A 21,892-nucleotide genomic window follows, 5' to 3' on the forward strand; every position below is an offset into this window, starting at 1 on the left:
TGGCTTAAAACCTATTATAAATGTTTTACTTAGATTCAGAGAGCATTCTGCATTAAAAAAAAAAAAGATTCTGCCAACACAAGATTCCTTATACTGTATGGGATTGGTGGAGCTACCTTGGTTACTCAAATGGAAAACAAATAGAATTTTTATTTAGAACCTATAATATAAGGGAATGACAATTGATGTATCAGCAAATGCCATATCAGCAAGTAAATGCTCCTGTCATCTGGTGAAATCTGAAATGAGGCCCCTGGTGGCCATGTTTAGCATAAACTCAATAGAATGGAGGTCTCAGAAAATGGCCACTGAGCAGGCTACTGATGTGGATTATAAGAAGACAAAGGGTAAAAGGTAAACCAATGCAACAAAACTATATGCCCTAATCCAACTGTACAATTCATGGGGGGATGGAGAAGGGGGAAGGAGGGAGAAAAATGAGGGAGGAGGTAACAAGTTTGATAAGAAATGCCTTACATATGACACTCTAACCCCTCTGTACATCATTTTGACAATAAATAAATTTAAAAATTGGGAATTGATGTGGAAGGAATGGTTATGCTCAGTGTGCAGATCCTGGCACACATCTGGGGTCTAGAAAATGCTTTTTAATGAAGGTGGGCATAGAGATAACTTTAACAATCTGAAAGGCTGTTAATGTGACTAATCTTCTAATGTATTAATCTTCTGTGTCCAGGTAGGGTGAATCAGGATAGATGGAGATGCTATACCTAGACAGACAGCATTTGGCCTGATTTCTGTAACAATTAGAATTATCTAAAAGTGAAGGAGGATGCTTCATGAACTTTTGTTACTGGAAGACTGCCCACATCAACCATATGGTATCTTGTGAGGGATTTGGGGAGAACATGTCTGTGATGAGTAGGGTGGCCAATGATGATTCTGCCCAACTCTAGGATTCCATTAAACAATTCATAAGTGCATTCCTAAACTTCATCTAGAGTAACACTGGTCCCAGAATTTGGGAGACAGAGGTGAACAAGGTCAAGCAAGACACCCACCCACCAACCCCAATGGGGCCAGGAGTTGAGACCAAGGATCTCCAATTGGGCTGTCTGTATATACTCCATTTAAGGTCAGAAAAAGTATTAGAACCTCTTCTGATGGTTTGATTTTTAAAAATAATATGTTTAAAATAATTATTTTCTGTATTTGATTAATGCTTCTACCCCCACACATAGCTTATTAAACAGGTATCTATTGTTGAGGAGCAAACACACATATTTCGAGATGTTGATACCAGGTATGTATGTTATCACAGTTGGCAACTTCTAGTCAAGAATGTCCAATCATTAGCCTGGCAAGGTTGTGTAATCCCAGGACTTTGGAGGCTGAAGCAACAAGACTTTAAGTTCTAGACTAGTCTGTGCTATGTAGTGTGATGCTGTCTAAAAAAACAGTCTATCACAAAATGAATGCAAAACAACAACTGAATCAGATGCCCAAGCATTACCATTTGAGACTATTCTGGTCTCATCCAAACATATAATACAAGTGTCCAGCTACCATGCACACCCTGTACATGCTGGGCTGACAAGATTGCAGGACAAGGCCACTATGTTATTGCCCTCAAGAGCTCTCGGGCTCCATGGGAGGGCATGACTTAACCCTGGCTATGTTCAAATCCTGGAAAGACCAGTGTTATACAAATGCAGTCATCTGTCTCTGTCATTGTGGCAGGGATTTTATTAAAACCACAATCACACTTACAGCTGAATCCTTTATAAGCCCAAACCAAGGTGTACAGTCTTTTTTTTTTTTTCCTTTAAGAGGGCTGGAAATTGAGTTCTAACTCTAGAAGCAAGGTGGGACCATACCAAAGTCACCTCCAAGGAGAGGTGACTGTGGGTTCTCTGAACTAGAAATAGACGAATAGGAGATAGCCCCAATACTAAATATAAAATGGAGTTTAACTATCACAGCATTATAAGGCCCCTATTACCACCCTTGCTTTTACAGGAAGCAGGGGAGGAGGACTTGCCATTGGCCCTGGGAAATTCCATGCTCAGCCCTCAGCTAGCCCTTTCACCACTGCAGCCTGGTCTCACTCCTCCTGTGGTGAGTGGTGATATGATGAGATTGTTCTGAAGGGTGTCTGCATTTTTTTACGCCTCTGACATACTGCCACAGATAGAACTTGAAAGATGGAGTCTTTTTTCATTCTACAATGTGGCTTCTTTACCACTGAGCTCACTCTCTTAAGTCCTTGCCTCCCTATCAATTTTCTTCTCATTGCCAATCTCCCTCTGCTTCTTCTGAGGCACTGACCTTGTTCTCCTTAGTTAACAGGGAACATCTTAGTGGCCAAATCTCAGACTTTCCTTTTAGTTCTCTGTCATTTACCTTTGTGGAACATTTCTGAGGCACTTGCTAAATGTTGTTCCTTTAGTTGTAAGCTAAGGGTTTGGGCTGCTCTATTTCCTCTTGTGTCCAGAGCTCACTTTCTTGCTCCAAGTCTCTGTCATCTCTTACTACTGCAATCAGCACACAATTGGTCTCACAGGCTGGCCATCTTCCTCTGTATCTGCCATCAAGCTAGAAGGACTATTTTCCCTAAATAAAAATCTTTCAGCTTATTCTCTAGTTAAGACATTTTAATAGGCCTTACTGTCCTCAGGATTCAGAAATACATCAATACCTACATGCAAATACTCATTCTCCCGGAGCCTATTATACAGGCTTGTCTTCAGAACACTTTCAGATATGCACTTCCAGTTACTAAGAATCAGGAAGTACTAAGAAAAGACGTGACCCATTCTTTCACAACTTGACTCCAACTTGCAATCCAGCCTCATTTCCATCATTTCCATTCCTACCCACACTCTGTTCTGGGTGCTTCAGAGCTGCCCTAACATGCACATTCTTCCTGGCACTTGGGCATTGTGCATGTAAGACTGTACTGTGAGAAAAATAATTATCCTGCTCTATCTGGTCAATGCTATGAATTCATCCAGAGTCAGCTCTAGCATCACCACATTTTGGAGGCCTTTCCAGACTAGTTCAGGCACAATTAGGAAAGAACAGCTTCCTTTTCTCTTTCTTACATTATGTTGAAATTACCCATTTCAACATCTCCTCTGGACTGAGACCATGCTGTGATCATCTTTGCATCTTTTCTAAGGCTTTCTATAGTATTTAGACCACAGTAGGCGTCAAACAGAAATGCTGACTGAATGTAAATGATGGTGTCCTTTCATTGTAATTCAAGGAAGGTTTAGAAATGCAGTGTCTGCTTACAGATGCTGTCAGGGACAATGCCAAAGGAACTCTTCTTTGACTCCCTAGGCTCTGAATTTCGTTGATGAAGGACAGGTAGTAGTAATAGTAACTGTGCTGCTGCTAATAGCTAGCTAACATCATTGAAAAGCTTACTCTGTGCCAACAAAAACTGCTTGCTTGGAGACCTCAAGAAAAAGGAGCAACACAGACTTTAAATGTAATTAAAGATAAGAACAGAATAATTCTGGTTATAATGCCACCCTTTGATCGGCTTTCCAAAAATATGACAATAGTCTAAACCTACTGAAAGTGGTGTCAGATCATTTATTAAATACAAAGTGGCCAGAGCCAAAAGTAAGACTCTATCATCTACTCATATGTTTAGACAGGGCAGAAAATAATTATTTTTTTCTTGATAGCATTTTATGGGGTCTGTAATTAAGATTAACCTAAGAAAATTCTTTCCTGGCCAAATCTGCATAGTTAAAAATTCACTTAGGAAACCATGTCCTGCATAGTGTCTGTTGAGTGTGGGTATGAAATGTCCCCTGTATTCAAGCATGGAAGACTGGATCCTTGATCAAGCAGCAGAGCTTAGAAGTAGGAACACTGAGACATGATTATGTCATAGGAACTCGACCTTTATCAAGGTATTAATCTGTTGAGTTCATAGCTTAGTTCATAGGACTATTGAGTTCATAGGACTATTCTGACAGTGGAGTCTAGTTGGAGCATACATACCACTGGGGACATGACCTTGAAGTACACATCGTTCCCCCTGGCCTTTGTTCCCCACCTCAACTTCCTGGCTGCCATGAAGTGAAGTGCATTCGTTACTCACTACATGCTATTGCCATGATGTTCTGTCTGACCATGGCCTTAGAAATGACAAAATCAAAACTTTTTTTAAAAAAGGAAATTATTAATAGTTAATTTCCCCTCTTAGCTAGCAACAGATTTCTTAAGAATTAATTAGATGGAGCCAACAGAGAGGGATAGAAAATCATCAGATCCGGACCTCACACTCCTCCTTTTAAATTGTTCATCTCAGGTAATTTGGCACAGTGCCGGAAAGCTGACCTATCTAAATGCCATAAATATAAATGTAAGATTTGGGGGGTGAAAATCAGCTTTAGATGATAAAATTTGGGGGCACAGTGAGTGTCTGTTGCATTGTGGTTCTCATAGACACTTTACTATGCATGCTAGTATAGTGAACCTATAAGAAGATTACAGTAAGGAAATCTGTTTCTATGGTACAATTCCTTATGTGCATTTGACTGGAAAACCTGTTCTTATAGAATTTATCCTATTTATTTCCATGAAGTAAGTAATTGGTGATGCTGGCTTCATATTAGGAGACCTTTACCAAGAAACTGTCCTTACTAACTGAGGCTCAGCAGTAGACATATACAAAGAGGATTACAGAGACCTCTTTTACTTAGGAAAAGGAAGATTGATCAAGCTTTAGGTCAGAATAGATTAGAAGAGTATGCTATTATCATTTGCATGACAAAATCCAACCTTATATAAAGGCAAGGGAGAAAAAAAAAGCCAACCTTAATCAATTCCTGAATTAGCAGTTTAGATATTATAGTCATATCACACAGTCATAGGAATTTATATTTTTGTTTTGTTCCTAAGAAAAACTTGACCATCTTTCTTTAATATTATCAACCTGGAAGCTTGACAGTAAGGATTAAAAATTGCTCCTTCCTTCCCACTTGGTTATTGGAAAGGCTCTGAAAGGTAATCAGTCTTGTGAAGCTACACTTTGCAGTCTGCATAAAAATGCCATGATTTCCCTTCCTCTCCCCAACCTAATTGAAAGTGCATAATATCACCCAGCTGGGGAAATGTAAACGGTAAACATATGCAATAGATCATGCTACCACGCAAAAGCTGGCTACTAATAGGGACTGGGTAGTTGTCAGAACCCTAAGAAATCTAGAAAATGACTCTTCTTTCCATCTAGAATGAGAGTACTTTGTACCTTTCTTCCTGCCTCCTCCCTCCAGACTTCAAGCTGCAAGGTCAGTCAACCTGCTTTCTGCATATGTAATTCCAAGGGTCACCTATCCATGCTTATTTACTAAAACTCTTTCAGATCACCCTTTCAAGAGAGAAGGCATTTTCCATCTGGCAGGAGGTGGGGTTAAAATCACCTGTACTCTTCCTACTTCAACTGTACTGACAGATGGTCCTATTATTTTTCTCTTTAGCTGCTAAATCTAAAGATCCTAGACTTTGTCACCTCCCATCTTTATCTACTCCATCAAACGCCTATTGCCAAGATTATCTTCTTTTCTACCTCTGGTCAGCCGTGAATATCTATAGAGGATCACAGCTTTCTTGAGTAAAATACTATCATTGTTACTTTTCAATGTGCCCTGTACTTACCCAGCTATCTATAATTCCACTTCAATTATACATACTTGAAAGTTATCATTTTTGCTTCTCTGATTCTTTACCTCCAAGTGCCATGTCATCTTCTTGTAAAAGCCTTTTATAATAGAGGTCTTAGGAAAAAGGACAATATTCCTTCCAAGTTTTCATCATTACTTTTCGGTTACAATATTCTTGCAAAAATTGCTCCCCGTTGTACCATGAGCTCAACTACTACCATTCATTCATACCATCTTTGAACTGACTATTGTTTTAATTTTTTTTTTTTTTTTTTTTGGCCAGTCCTGGGCCTTGGACTCAGGGCCTGAGCACTGTCCCCGGCTTCTTTTTGCTCAAGGCTAGCACTCTGCTGCTTGAGCCACAGCGCCACTTCTGGCCATTTTCTGTATATGTGGTGCTGGGGAATCGAACCCAGGGCCTCATGTATATGAGGCAGGCACTCTTGCCACTAGGCCATATCCCCAGCCCTATTGTTTTAATTTTGATGGTTACTATCTTACAGGTCAAAGTGGAGCACTTGTCTAGGGCACCAAGTCATTTCAGTTTTAATATATTGAAGGATGTATTTTTTATCTCTTTCAGCAGTGGCGATGATTTGAAACTTACTGAATTAAAACAACATTCATCTTTCACTAGGTCACATTACCTGTCAGCTGGAGTTGGTGGATGATATGGCTTGTTGACCTTGGCATAGAGACCCTCTAAGTGGTCTCTCTCTGGAGATAGTGCACGGCCATCCCGAGGGTAACCGAGTGGTCCAGCCTGCGGAGGAGATGGAGACCTAAAGACATTTGTTGATGCACATGGTTCCCGAAAGTGGTTCACTCTGGCATAATTGGGGTCCATTTCATCATCATCCATGTCATGCACTGATCCAATTGCTCCCGTAGCATAGTCAACAAGAACTCTCGCTTGCTTTTCCCTTAGCTCCTGATGTTTTGCTCCAATCCTGAAAAAAAATGTTATAGTAGCAGAAATGCATGTAAGTTTCATAGGCTGCCACAACATAATATTCTCATGAATGTGCTAACTCTTGCTAGACACTTAGCTGTCACTTTTCTGTTGACTCAAGACCACACCATGCACAAATGCCAGCCGCATAAGAAGATTAATTTTATATCTCTGACCTTTATTTGTCACAGGATCTTTGCTTTGATAGCAATGCTATAGGTATTTTGACATGTACTCACTGATGACTGAGCTGATATCAGTCTTTCCCAATAAATGAGAAATATTTACAGAACCAGTGCATCTCTAGTATAATGCTATGGAAGTCTTTCTTAGGATAGGGCTGCATGTTAAAGAGATCATCAAAATCTGACTTTTTTATTTAAATAAAAATATCTTTAAGTAGTTGTACAAAGGATTTGCATTTAACAAAGAAGCAGTTTATGAATACAATATATCTTGATAGAGTCTTAACATTTTTTGTCATGACTTTGCTATTTAAAGTCCTAGAATTCCAGTGTATTCTTCTAAAGAAAAGAGCTCACCAAAATTGATTTAAATATGAAAAAGAAATACAGAAACTGTCAGGCCACTAAAAGCAGTGGCATCAAGGGTAATTTATAAGAGACTCTAAGTTTTTGGTTACACAAATGGGGACCATTGTGTCTCATTATATAGGGGCTAGGGACAGAGTAAAATAATGAAGAAATTAATAGGCTTCTGACAGAGATGAATTGGCGCATATAAGTGAATTAAACACCATTACTGGCAGAACTCCACAGTGCTAAAGCCTTAAGTGATATTACAAAATGCTACTGCTAATCAGTGCCACTGGGTAGACTGCTGCGGATGGAGCAGAAAAACATACAAATCCACCTGAATTTTGAGAATTTGACATTTAATTTGGAAAGTGTTAGATCCATTTTCCTCAATTCCCAGTCATGTGATAGGATGGAAAGGTCAGTGTGGCATCTTACTGGACAATGAGGATGTGGATGGTGTTAGGAGACACTTGGCACTAATTAGGAAGGGGTCTAGTCTCCATCCCTGTGCAAATGAAGTACAGGATATATGGAATGATGCTGACTCATGTGGTTAACACAAGTCGAGAAAGAATGGGGATAAAGTTGACGTCCTGTACTCTGAGAAGATGAGAGGCAAGAAGTAGCAGTTTTGTGTATGCCAGGAGACACCCAGGGAAGGCTTGGATGGGTTACAAGACAAAACCTGAAACTCTCTAGCATAATCTCCTTTTCCAACAAAAACAGTAGTTCTTGTGCATGGTAGTTTTATTTTACAAAACATCAAACCATTTGACAAAATCTTTAGAAGCCACGATCTCTCTAGCTACTTTTTTTCTCTTGTGATAGGACAGGATTTTATTTATTTATTTATTTGAATAGAAAAGAGGAGAAATCAGGTAGGGGGAGAGAAAAAGCAACAAAACAAGAGTATGAAGGCATGGAACGAAAAGGCAGCATCTATCCTCAAGTCACAGCAGATGAAAATCAATGCCCAGTATATATCATTATACATGTCTTCTGACTAGGCCAAACCATGTACTCTATACCAAAGTAATTAGAAGAATTTATATTTTTGTATAAAACAGCATGCACCTCCAAGGGGTTTTGAATTAAGTGGAAAGAAGATTGCACAGAAGATTGCACCCATTAAGGGGCCATGCCTGTCCACTTGCAATGCACATCAGTCCCAGATTCATGATGTTTGTTTTGAATAATTTCTCATGAAGAAGATAATAACCTGCTCCATTCTGCAACAAAACAATCTTTTCAGGGATGGTACATACTTGATTATCAGAGTATGCTTGCTGCCCTAAGATGGTAAGAATGGATTATTTCCATTGAAAATACAGCCAAGGACATCAATACAGCTAGAGGGTGGGATGATGTGTAGTTTCTCTCCCTCATAAGTGGGGTGCCTTCAAGAGAAATCAGTCAGCAGTAAGATGAATATTGTATCGCTACTGCATGGGGGCTATTCTTGTGCATTCATAGAAAAGGGACATTCCAAACTTGAGTTTCTGAAATAGCCATAGGAGAGTGGGATTGGTGTTCCTTATTTCCTCTTTCTTCTATTTGGAGGTTTTCTTATTAATTAAGCTTGCTGAGTGTGTAGGGAATCTCAGATGAAAACTATACTGTGTATGCAAAGCAATGTTTTATCTTGTACTTTTCCTCTCTAAAACAAAACCGCTTTCTTCCTCAATTGTCTCTGCACCATTGAGTGTTGCAGTAACTAATTTCATATTAATCACTCAGTAGGTGAAATAGTAATTTCTTTGAACCATCATTATTATGCCATATATCAGGGTCTCTCCGTGTGGGGGAGGACAAGACAATCTCTGAAAAAAGGGGTGTGTGGAGGCAGAAGAGACTCTCAAGAGAGAGTGTCAAAGAAAAAGAATTTATTTTTGTAGCTCTGACTGCCCCCACTTACAATTCAGTATGAGAATTCTCATTGTTTTCTAGGCATTTCTATTTGGAGATCTCTTTATCACTGGGAACTCATCCTCTTAAAATAGCTATCCTTCCAAAGTACCCCTTGATAATATCCCCTTTTTCATTTCATGGCACAACTGGGTCCCTCATTCTTTTGAGCACATTATCGTTGACTTATTAATTCTCCCTCTTCTCTCATTTTTTCCTTTGAAAACATTGTTGTTTGTTTTGTCCTTAACACCACTGCCCTCTTTTACTTCTATTTTGTTGGCCACAGTCTAGTGTTCAAGCTTTTTATATTGTCTAGATCTGCACTGTCACCAATATGGTGACTGTTAGCGATGGGTAGCACTATAAGTTTAATTTTAATCCAATAAAAACTTTCATTGTATTGGTTTCACAAAGCACATTTCAAGTGTTCAATGGCGATATGTTCAGTGACCACTGAACTGGACCGTGCAGATATACATGAATTCCTTCACAGCAGAAAATTCTATTGACTGTGTTAGCTTAGATTGCTCTAAGAGTTTTTGATATATCACCCCATCCCAATTTAATCTATATGCTAAGAGGATGCTATAGAATAATCCTCTTTAAAGAGCATTACTGTGGTGTCTCCACTCTCTAATGATAAAAGTATAGTAACTCCATTTCCCTCTCTGAAATACTACATGAAAAAACAACTGAGAAATTGGAAGGAAAATTCATTACAATGGAATTAGAAAATGGCCACAACATCATACCTTGCAATGACGTTGGACTTAGCCCAAAAGGGAGAGTATGCCAAGAGCTGAGAGATGTTTATAACTCTAGACAGGAATACATTTCTCTAAAGATAAGGGGGCAGAGCCTCAAGGAACACAGATGGCAGATTGTACTTAGAAAGAGAAGATCTAGGGTCCTGGAGGATCTAAAATCTGGAGTTTGTGAAGGAGTGGCAGGACTAGAAGAAATTTATGCTGTCTGAACAGTCTTCTGTCCTGGGGAATCATGGAAGTAAAATGAGAAGGAGGAGGAATTAACAACCTGCGGTGTTTTTAAAAGGCAGAACAGTAGAGATAAACTGGGATTTGTCAAAGAGAACCAATTATCTAGGAGACTTTTGCTGAGGAGCAGGTTGCCCCCTTAACAGAATAAACTGCTCCTCTAAACAGAGACCATAGAAATTAAACTCCCAAACTTGCTACAAAAATTATTTTGAAGCTAGCGGTGACCTTAGATCACTGTGTATTTTGGCATGTTCTTTTATTTAAATTTCAAATACTGTGGGATATGAAGTCAACTTAATGGTGAACCAAACATTTAAAAACTAAATGTAATAAGAGAGAAAATAATAGAGTTAACTGTAAATAGTAAATATAATACTATTTTAAAAAGTAGAAAAGAAGTCATCTAAAATTCAAGCAAATTCATGCTGACTTCAAACATGAATAAAGACAATGAAAAACATTCGAAAAATGAAGGGACTGTTAATGCTTATTGAATCATCACGGAAGAACTATTTAATAAGAAAAACCAATCAATCAAAAATTGAGTCAAAATGAACAATTCAATCTAGTTGTTCTGGCTGGAACTCCTTTCTCCCCTAAATTTATGTGTTGAAAATCTAGCTTTCAGAAGCAACCTTGGATTTCCAGCTAAAATTGCTGACCTTTATAAATTGTCCATTTTTAAGTATCATAGTAAAAAGCAACCTAAGATATTAGTGAAGCTTTCGGACAATGTCTCTGGGAATGTTTTCATACGTTTATGTACATTCAAATCTAAGGCTAAACATCTACAAGAACTATAGTTATAAAATTATAAATATTATATACACTAATAAGATATGAATAATATCACTAATGAGAATAAGAGGCCGATAAGGAGATGTGCCAGCAAATATCTCTTGCCTTCCAACTGAATTTTAATGACTCCATTGTCAACTCATTAGAAGTTCATTGCAGATTGAGCTTGTCCTTGCTACCTTCCGATGAAATGCTCTTACTAAGAGTACTCTTCATTAGTCAGGTGTTCAGCTTTCAATTTTCTCTAGGATAAGGACTAGACTGGTTAAAAACCACATTAACCTTGACAATTTGTCTCCTCTTCAACTTACACATCTAGTAAATTCTCTATTAATCTGAAATATTATAGAGTTAATTCTCCATTCATCTGAAATATTAGAGAGTTATGCAGTTCTCAATCCATGGGTTTATTTTATGTGAATTTCTGTATCTTTGTTCTATTTTATAGTAAAAAGTTTAGTAAATGAAAAAGGTATAAAAAGAATTTGCTTCACCCAAAGTTTGAGTATTGGCATATTTGTATTACATAAATCATAAAAATTTGATTATTATATTCGATATTAAATTTTATTATTTTATTACATTTAATTCGATTATATAGTTAATTCTCTATTCTTCTGAAATATTATAGAGTTATGCAATTCTCAATCTATAGATATATTTTGTCTGAATTTCTGTATCTCTGTTCTCTATTAGTAAAATAAAATAAAAGGAACCAATAGAATTTGCCTCACCCAAATCTTGGGTATTGGCATATTTGTATTACATGAACCTTATAGAAATTTGAGAATAATTTTATTTCAGTCTCTTTTGTACAGTATCTTTGTAAGGCTCAATCTGGTATAGGTACACAATTTTGTGTCAGTTTCACCTTCGATTGTAAAATAAATAAAAATATAGAAAATTGTACTAAAAAAGCCACAAATTAAAGAAAAACTTTTATATAAAGCCAATGTGCTTGAAGGTATCATTCAGATCAAGACATAGACCTTTGTGATATATCTCAAAAGGGCTTAGGATTTGATAATGCTTTGCAACTACTACACAGCAAACGATACCAAGCAGGTTAACTTTATAGAGAAAAGCTCACAGTTTAGGATGCTAAAAACCCAAACATTACAGCACAGGATAAGGTAGGGATGCTGCTCCGGGTGCATTACTTTAGAGCTGATGCTAATGGTGAGAGTGTGTGTGGAAGGGAGAGAGGTCTCATCTCGAAATAGAAAGTCAGAGAGGCCTGGCTCTCACAAAGCCCTCTGACTGATTACGGATCCCCATGAGGCTCATTAAGGTCCCACCTGCCACCACCACATTGAGGACTAAGTTCTTAATACACAAAACTTTGGTGGACATACCTAAACTTTATTCAAACCATAGCAATTTTTAGGGCTTCCCTCCTCTTCATAACCACATCTATATTAGGTCAGTATTCCCTGTAAACGAACAATGCTAGAATTAAATAAGCTATGTTTGCAACTGTCTTTATCATGTTTCCAATCCTGATTTTGTACTACACCTATGTTGTTACAACACCTAGCTGCTCCAAGCTATAGTTACATTCTGTTCAACACTCATTTAATTGTAGCTCCACAAGTACCTACATAGATTATATGTGAAAGTAAGCATGAATGTAATAAAAATCAACAGTTCTTCTAGCAATGAATGTGTAGTTACCTTCCTCCAGACTCCTCAAGAAGCAAACATGGGGATTGTCCATCCTGAGTAGATAGAAATTATGCCTCTTATATTTGAAAGCTGGTTTTCCTAGACATAAAATTATGGTTCGTTTTATGTCCTTGAGAATTTTAAATATGTGTTTTCATATGAGAGTGTTCTTGCTGAAAAGGTGAATGAAAATCTTCAGTTTATCTCCTTTATAAGTTACTTACCAGAAGCTTCTTTTTTGCCTATTTGGTGAAAATATTAGGTGTTTTTTTTAACCTTCCTTTAAAGAGTTGTGGGCATGAACCACTGGGCCCAGTTACTTTATATAATTCTTTTCCATATATATATATATATATAAATGGTTGTGATTTTAACAAATGATTGGAACATGTACCACTGCTGGGAAAATATTTAAATTTCTTAAGAAAACATAGCCTTTCTTCAGCAATTTCAACACCTCCAAAGTACCAGTTTGTAGGCCAGCTACTGATGTGGATAAATGCAAATCATTCCTTTTGATCCATAAATACATCCTGTAAAGCCTTAGACAACTTGTTTTATATATCTCTTATGAGTTTCTGTATTTGTCATTCAACAAATATTTACTGAGTACCTACACAGTTTAGGTTTTTCTTAGGTGTGGTCCTTAGAGAATTTCTATTCTAATTAGAGGAGGGGAAAATAGTACAGGTAACTAAATAAAACACTAAAAATAAACTTTTATTAAGTAGTAGAGAGGAGAATGAAATGGAATGCTGGTAGGAATTGGAGGCTACACTTTTAAACATGTGATGCGGAAAACTACCCCTGAGAACTTTTGTATTTGTGTTCATGACAGTAGTTGGGATTGAACTTGAGAACTCATACTCTTGCATGGCTCTTTTGCCCAAGGCTGGTGTTCTACCCCTTGAGCCACTCACTTCTGGCATTTTGATGGTTAAGTGGAGATAAGAGTCTTATGGATTTGTATGCCCAGGCAGGCATTGAACCACCCTTATCAGATCTCAGCCTCTTGAGTAGCTTGGATTACAGTTGTGAGCCACCAGCACGTGGATCCCTGAGACTGTCAAACAAAAGGCTTGAAGAAGAGTTAACTGCAGTGATGACTGGGGGAATGTATGCCAGATAGGAACACAGCAGGCACAAAGGCTCTGAGGCTGCAAGTGCTGAAAGCAGCCAAGAGGCCAATGTGGAGAACTAGAGGCCATATTAGAAACGGAGACCTGGATTATGCTGGACCTGGTAGGATCCCGGCTCTTTCTCTCGGTGAAATAAGCAGCTCATAGGAAGTTTGGAGCGGTGAATTGCCATAATCTGAATTACTTGGTAAGCGTATCTCTCTGATGGTGTGTTGAGAATAGATAACAGCTGGTGGGATGCTGTGTGCAAACACTAGAGAGACCAGTTGGGAGTTATTACAATGATTCAGGTGAGAGAAGGCGGTGGGAGAAGGCATAGCAGTGGAGATGGGAAATGGCTGGGGACATAAGCTAAAAATAAAAGTGGATTAAAAACGTATTTCTAGCCCAGAGTTGGGGGTCTGACACTTGTAATCCTAGCTACTTGGGAAGTTGAAAGGGAGGATGAAGGTATCAGGCTATCTGGACAGAAATGTCTATGGGGTTCTGTCTCCATGGAGATAAGATGGACATAGAAGAGTGTGCCTGGGATCCCAGTCATTACAGGAAGCCTTTAGCAGGCTCAGATGAGGGCTGGGTGGAGGTGAGTCTGGGGGAAGGGAGGGAACCTTATCCTAAAACTATCCAGGGAAAAATAGCAAGCAGAAGGCCTTTGAGGTCAAACCCCCAGTACTGAAAAAAAAACGAAATCTCAAAGAACATAAAACTCATAATTGTATAATTAAGATTGCCTTCTAAACACCCTAATTAGGGAAGTTTTGCTGCATATGAGAGATCATCCAATCTAGCATTTCATCTCAAAAAGAATAGACACTAATAATAATATTTGTGATTTATTTTCTCCTGATTGCATGATTTAATTTCCACAATGTACAAAAATCTCAGCTCTACAGAAAAGGAAAATGAGGTTCAGAGAGGTTAAGTGCTTTGCAAGCTCACATTTACCAAATGGCAGGATATGGATTCTTGAATTCTATCCAGGTGTTTGACTTCAGTGTTATTGTTTCTACCACTTATGTTAGACTAAAAATAACCTAAACACAATCATATTTAAAAAATTAATGTAATGAAAAATTTCATTATGTTCATGTAAATTCTTATGTTCATTATCTATGTCTGTCTCTCTGTCTGTCTTTCTGTCTACCATCTACCTACCAACCTACCTACCTATTTGTGCTCACCCAGTTTTTTGTTTAATAATTATTAAGATTTTGACAATTTTTAAAAAGAAATTTCCATTGTTCTGCTCAAATCTTGGTAAATTATTTAGTGAGCAAACCATAGTCATTTATTCCCTATGCCCTTTGGAAAGCATATGAAAAATTGTAAATGGTTTACTATAAAATTATAATGCCATCACCCTACTTAAAATTAATAATGATTCCTTAGTATCATGTAACACTTCACCCATAAACAAATTTTTTCAAATGCCCTGAAAATGTATTCCTTGGGGGATCTACTGGAGTCAGGCCCTAACATGTGTCCCTACATTAAACTTAATTGCAGCTGAACTTTATGATGTTACTATAGAATTGTATTTCGCACTTTTCTTATTCTTTTTCCATGCTATTTCACTGTTGTAGTAAGCAGTTGCCTTCTTATAGGTACTCACTCATACTGTTTGTCATTTTTACCCACTTGCCAGGTGATTTAACTCCTTTGATTCCCTTGGCAGCTTCTAGAAAAAAAAATGCTTTGCTATTGAATGTTCTGGGCAGATGGAAATGTTCAACAATGGGGCTGTCCTAATGCAGAAGCCACTAGCCATTGTGGCTCTGGACCACTTAAAAGGTGGCTTGTAGGACTAAGGTACAAAATTTTTGCTTTAATTCATTTAGACATCTGTATATATGATAACTGTATAAATAGCTGATTTTGAGCTGGGTGCAGGTAGCTCGCTCTGTAATGTTACTCATGAGAGATCTGAGGATTGACGTTTGAAGCCAGTCTAGGCAGGTGAGTCTGTGAAATGCTCATTACCAATTAACCACCAGAAGCTGGAAGTATAGGTGTGGCTCAAGTGGTAGACTACCAGCCCTGAGTGAAAAAGCCAAGGAATAGAAAGCACCTAGGTCTTAAGTTTATGCCCCCATGACCAGTAGAAATAAGTAAATAAATAGCTGATTTTTCTATTCTTTAGTCCATGCACTGTAACTATGTATGTTTTGGTGAGTAGTTCTGCACTTACTTTTAAATCCCTTTCTTTTACACAAATGGCACACTGACCATATTTTCTGCCCTGCTTTAGGCATAAGCATGTTCAGACAGTACTTAATAAACAGAGATCTGGCTCATTTGCAAAAAGCTTCCTAGTATTCGACTCTATGGACATGCTTTTGTTTATTTAACAAGTTACACAGTTGTGAATATTTGGCTCAAATTAATCTAATCTTTTTAAAATCGGTGCAGAGGCTTGAACTCAGGAACTTGTGCCTGCTTGGCATTTGGCATTTTTCTACCCTCTGATCTTTTGTTCTTGCAGACATAGTTCGAAGATGTTGTGGATTTTGTTCCACACCACCAAAATAAAGTATCACAATAAAGTAAGCCATGACTATTTTGGCTTCTCAGTGCATATAAAAATTTACTATATAGTATAATCTATTAAGTGTGCCATCACAATTTGTCTAATAAAACTTTATTGTGAGGCAATGCTAAAAATCATCTGAGCTGTTGGAAAAACAGCAATGCACTTGCTCAATGCTGGGTTGCCACAACCTTTAATCTGTAAGAATGCAATATCTGGAAACCACAATGATAAAGGGAAGTGCACAAAATAATGTGTACTCAGACAAATAATGACATGGTGAAAAATCTTGAGCATTAGTCCTTATTTGTACCACAGTGGCTTCATAGAGAGGATTGCTGAACAAAGAGAAAAAAAAAACAAAACAGAGATAACTTAGTTTGGATTATTTTCTAGATAAATTTCCTTCTGTATTTCCTTCTTTTTGCATTGCCACCTGCATTGTAGGAGTTGTCTATTTCTCTAGTCTCATCATCAGTGGGTATTGTCAAACTTCGGGAAATTTGATAAACGTAGGTGAGAAGTCATGTTTCAGTGCAGCTTTAATTAGCCTGTCTCTTATTATGTGATCCTGAGAATCTTTTCATATGTTTAGGGGCCATTTTCATTTCCTTTTCCGTGAGCTGCCCATATCTTTTTGCTGATTTTTCTATCAGATTGGTGGGCATTTCCCCTCTTGATTTTTCAAAGAGCTTTGTATAATAGTTATATGAACACTCTGCGATACAAGCTGCCTGTGTTTTTTTGCTTGAGTTTCTCATTTGCCTTTTATGATGGCAGTTAAAACATTGTTGAATATTTAACACATTATACATTTCCCTCTAAAGCTTTATACACCTTGGGTACTTGAGCAAAATATTCTTGGTTAATTTTGTTGCATGTAGAACGTGGACGCAGTATAGTTCTTCTGGCTTGATGAGCACTAAGCAGATCTAGCCACTGAAACTCTTTTTACTGCTACTGTATGAGTACAAACAACAGAGTAGGAGATGAATAGAGCACAGAACAGAAGGTTTGCTACCTACAGCCATGACAGTAGTGGAGGTCAGAAAAGGCTTTTCAGGGAGAGCTATGGGGTACAAGAAGTAGCACCATTAAAAGAGATTACAAACTACCTGCTGCACTGCTTTCTTTTCTGACAGTGGAGATAATTCGTCTGGCTATCATTTCTGCTTTTATAATAGAAGCTGCAATTAGGTCACTATAATTATCCTTTGTTGCGGAGAACAGGGCTAGTTTCTTTAGCTTTACTTTATCAAAGTGGCTTAAAAGCTGCAAGGCATGCGTGGTCAAGAACAATGACAGCTTCTTCTTATTATTATTATTGAATTTATTATTATACTGACCAATGTATAAAGTCTTACATGCAGTCTTTGTAGTCACTGTTTCATCAGCTCAACACAACTGTTTAACTGTATTAATATTTTTTAGTGTTTTCTTGTTCCTGCCTGGTATCTATAAGTTTTTCTAAATGATCTCTTTTGGGTTGTTCATTGTTTTGTCATCCTGAAGCAGATTCAATGTGGCAATAGAACTGGGTTGATAATTTATTACTTTTCTTTTTTTTTCTTTTTTTTGGCCAGTCCTGGGCCTTGGACTCAGGGCCTGAGCACTGTCCCTGGCTTCTTTTTGCTCAAGGCTAGCACTCCGCCACTTGAGCCACAGCGCCACTTCTGGCCGTTTTCTGTATATGTGGTGCTGGGGAATCGAACCTAGGGCCTCGTGTATCCGAGGCAGGCACTCTTGCCACTAGGCTATATCTCCAGCCCCAATTTATTACTTTTCTTGTAATAAATAAACATATTTCTGTGTAGCAATTTAATATTTCTACAATAGTGACATGCAAATTCATTAGTTGAATCACTTAGTTATTTTTCTATTTATTTGCTTTGTTCAGGGTCTCATACCATCATGTTTGTTTGTTTTTTACTCATGGCTGGTACTCTACCACTTGAGCCAACTCCTCTATGTCAGGCTTTTTGGTGTTTAGTTGAAGAAATGACACTCACTGATTTGTCTGCCATAACTTTCTTTGAATTTCCATCCTTAGGTCTCAGTTTCCAGAGAAGTTAGGATTATAGGTATATACCACCAGTGCCTGGGACTTGAACTCAGGCCTGGGCACTGTCCCTGAGCCTTTATGCTCTAGGATAGCACTCTACCATCTGAGCCACACCTTTATTTTCAGCTTTTTCCTGGTTAATTGGAGATTTTTAACTCACAGATTTTCTTTCCCAGGCTGAGTTTGAACCATGGTCCTCAGATCTCAGACTTCTGAGTAGTTAGAATTACAGACTTGAGCCACCAAAGCCCAGCTTGTTATTAATTGAACCGTTTAAATGGCCTTTCCCATTATCTTTTTTCCTTGTTACACATCTTCATGGATTACAGAATCTAGCATGTGAATATCATTCTTGAAATCCCATAGTTGGCCAAAAGTCATGAGACAAAGGAGAGAATCCTAAATCCAAATCTTAAACCTTAAGCTCTCAAAGCATTGAAATTTGGGAAGATTCCCACAGTCAGGTGTGATCTGAAAGCATTGTAACTCAGGAGGATTTGGTGGGAGGGGGTATTTACTGGCTCTTTGCTAGCTAGGTAAGATGACCACAGATAAGATTACCATATTCTAGGTGTCCCAGAATCACCACAATCAATCAAATGTTTCTCTGGATACTGAGTCTATTTCATAATCTAAAATCATGACAGTTGTTTAGAACTCCTAACTACTAGTTGCAGTTTTTGCAACTAGTAGTTTTCTTGCTACTGCTAAATGCCACCATTTCATGAGGATTGGTGTTCAGTAAGGGCGCACTTCCAATTATTGAAATTAGCATTTTCCCTAAATTTATACCTTTCCCAAACCCATTAAACATTCTCCATTGCTAATGCACTGAGTTCCTGTAATTTGCATTCATGTAATGTGGATGAATTTCTCAGAAATGCTTAGTAAACATCTTTAGCTTTCCTTGGAAAATTAGCCCCAAAGAGGGGAGGAGAGTGGAGGGAAAGAACCTACAGAGTGCTTGCAATGTTCTCTGATAATACATGATTCTCTTAAAATAATCCTATAGAAAGTGCCCCTACAAAGGCTGTCATTAAGCATTGATGACATTAAAAGAAGCTCTTTAGGCCAAAGTAATACAAAAGAAAGACCTATAATAGCTGCCTTTGAGCAAGCTTGGCTGGTTGGATCAAGTTCATAATCAGTTGATATGCTTTATTTTTTATTGATACTTACATCATTTTGTGGCAAGAAATAGCATTTATTTAAACACTCCCTGTTTGTAGGTGCTCACTATTTGTAGTGCCATGAGGAACAGGAGGGAAAATAAGAGAATTTTTGTTTTAAAATTCTCTGGAATATAGCACTTCCTATCCTAGGGACTGCAACAGATAACATTTCAAAAACAAATGACAGACATTTGACGTGATGATCCTGTCAACATATGGAAAGGAATAAAGATAAGGTCCTCATGTTGACAGTTTGGGGTAGTGGAGGCCTACATACACTTCCTGGGGAGGAAACAGGAAAATCACTGAGAATGAAAGGAAACTAATTACGTTTCCTTTCCTTTCCCTTCAAACTCTTCTTTCCCTGCTATTTTGTCACCTGGAATTTCACACCTGGCTGATGCTCTCAGGGAAGTGTTTTGATCTCTGACTCGATGCTTACTCACATAAAAATGTGCTGAAGCCTGGGGAATGATGTGGCATGTGCTGTTCTGTTTCCTGTGTTTTCTCAGACACAAATGCTAGACTTCTCAAGGCCTGGAACATCCATCTCCCAGTTTTATAAAATCTTCACTGAAAGAACCTAGAGCATATAAAGAACTCTAGGCAGCCTGGTCTTATGTGTGTGATTGAGCCTCTACTTGAGAAAGAAGAAGAAGAAACTAACCCTTTCACCTCATATTTCCCACAGAAGGGCACTTGTGTTCTGAAATGTCATCTTCGTTACATTATGGAGAGGCTGAAAAAGATATTAAGGTATATAGTCTTTTCCCTCTCCTATTTCATCTTTGCAGGTGACTTTAAAAAGGTCAGCTAAAATATTCTATTTGAGCATTGTATTTTCTGTGGTTCTTACCAGGAACGATCATTTTTCATTTTTTGAGATGTGAGTTTTCCTACAGAAACCACAGCCACCAGTCCAGATCTATTCCAAGAAATGTAGCCTATCAGTCATTTTGGTGTTTGTTTTATTCTAAGGCTGTACTGAATGTTCTTTATGTACTAAGAACTATGCTAGGCTGGATGAAAAGGACAGGAGACACTTGGGGGCCATCAGATGTGTAACCTAAGGTCTCCTCTTACTTTTTTACAGGGATCTTGCTAGGCTTTTCAATAACAGTGCTCCAAGCCCTAGGGAGCGCCTATGTCATCTGATCCTCTCCCCTCTACAACATGCATACACTGAGGACAGAATATAGGAAAAGTCAACCTGTGGTATTAGATGATCACCACTATGCAGCTACCCAGCAGCTAATCCGCACAATGTCGGCTGTCCATGGTGATTAGGAACCAGAGTTAATGGGCAATTTGAGATTAGGCTGACTGCCAGGAATGACCCCATTCTAGCTCTACTGGATGTCAAGGAAAACTACTCCACTGCAACTATTGCTTAAGTCTAAGTGTAATGGAGGTATGAGGGAGGCTTTTTAAAGGAACATATGCTACTTGCACATGGTCTTGAGAATCGAAATGAGAATATTTTCTTTGAGATAATAGGCAGTGGATATTTATACATGGGAGTCTAATTTCTGATTTATCCTAAAGTCATCTAAGGAGAAAAAAAAATAGGGCACATTCTAGAAACTTCTCTTCTGTGTGTCTTGAGAAGATTAAAAATGTGTTTACTGTGAAACAAATGAGGAGGGGGTTTCAGTGAATGGCTCTGCCCATCAAATATAACAATTACACTGGAAACAGCATGATGCAACACCTGTGCAAGTGGGCGCTGGTGCTAAGACTTGTAGCAGAAGACACAGCTACCTAGAAGAAGAATTATGGGCGACAACAGAGGATGTCAGGTCCTTTCTTAAACAAAGATATCTTCTTATCATGACCCTAAATGTATTATACCACACACATTTCCTTTTGCATTTTTAATAAAGCAAAATTTGAAAATGAGCAGCTATCCTTTTATTCCCCTCTCAGAAAAAGCTACAGTGACCTGCTTGCAAATAATACAGAGGAAGTATCCCAGAAGAGGCTCTTGGTTCATTAAAATAATCAGCATATTCCAATATGCATTCGTCCCTGAAATAATAACAATTCACTTTCAATAAATTAATTATGGTTTTAATGAGCAAAATTTACATTTATATTTCTGCCTTAAGATCTTCATGGGAGGCAGCATTCTCACCCAGGCAGGGCCACTGAAGCAGAGCCTTGTGCAGAGCAGACCCGCAGCTGCTAAAGAATATTCAGACACTCTGCTGTTTCTGAAATAAAGACAAGATGGGGAAAGAAATTGGACAGCTGGGGATGGGACCTAAGCTCTGACACTTTTAATTTTCTGACCATGGTCAAATTATTTAACCAGTCTGTCATGTTCTAAGTGTAGAATGTAAGAGAACCTATCTCCAATGGAAGAAGGCTAAATAACAACACAACAAAAACCATTATAAGAGGGTGGCTGGCACACAGATACTAATTGTTAGTAACAACAATAGTAGTGCGCGCATGTGACAGGTAAGGTAGCATGAAGGAGAGACG

General features: G+C 38.1%; 1 protein-coding gene across 3 annotated transcripts in view; it reads right to left on the minus strand.

Moving 5' to 3' along the window:
- Positions 1-21,892, minus strand: part of Pard3b (par-3 family cell polarity regulator beta) — a 993,253-nt gene that overhangs the window by 175,054 nt on the left and 796,307 nt on the right. For all 3 annotated transcript variants that reach the window (XM_048344902.1, XM_048344903.1, XM_048344901.1), the window contains one exon: positions 6,293-6,595. In XM_048344902.1, the coding sequence (XP_048200859.1) occupies positions 6,293-6,595 (303 nt within the window). The remainder of the gene's footprint in view (positions 1-6,292; positions 6,596-21,892) is intronic.

Source organism: Perognathus longimembris, chromosome 4, assembly GCF_023159225.1.
Source record: "Perognathus longimembris pacificus isolate PPM17 chromosome 4, ASM2315922v1, whole genome shotgun sequence".
In the NCBI taxonomy this organism is placed as follows: domain Eukaryota; kingdom Metazoa; phylum Chordata; class Mammalia; order Rodentia; family Heteromyidae; genus Perognathus; species Perognathus longimembris.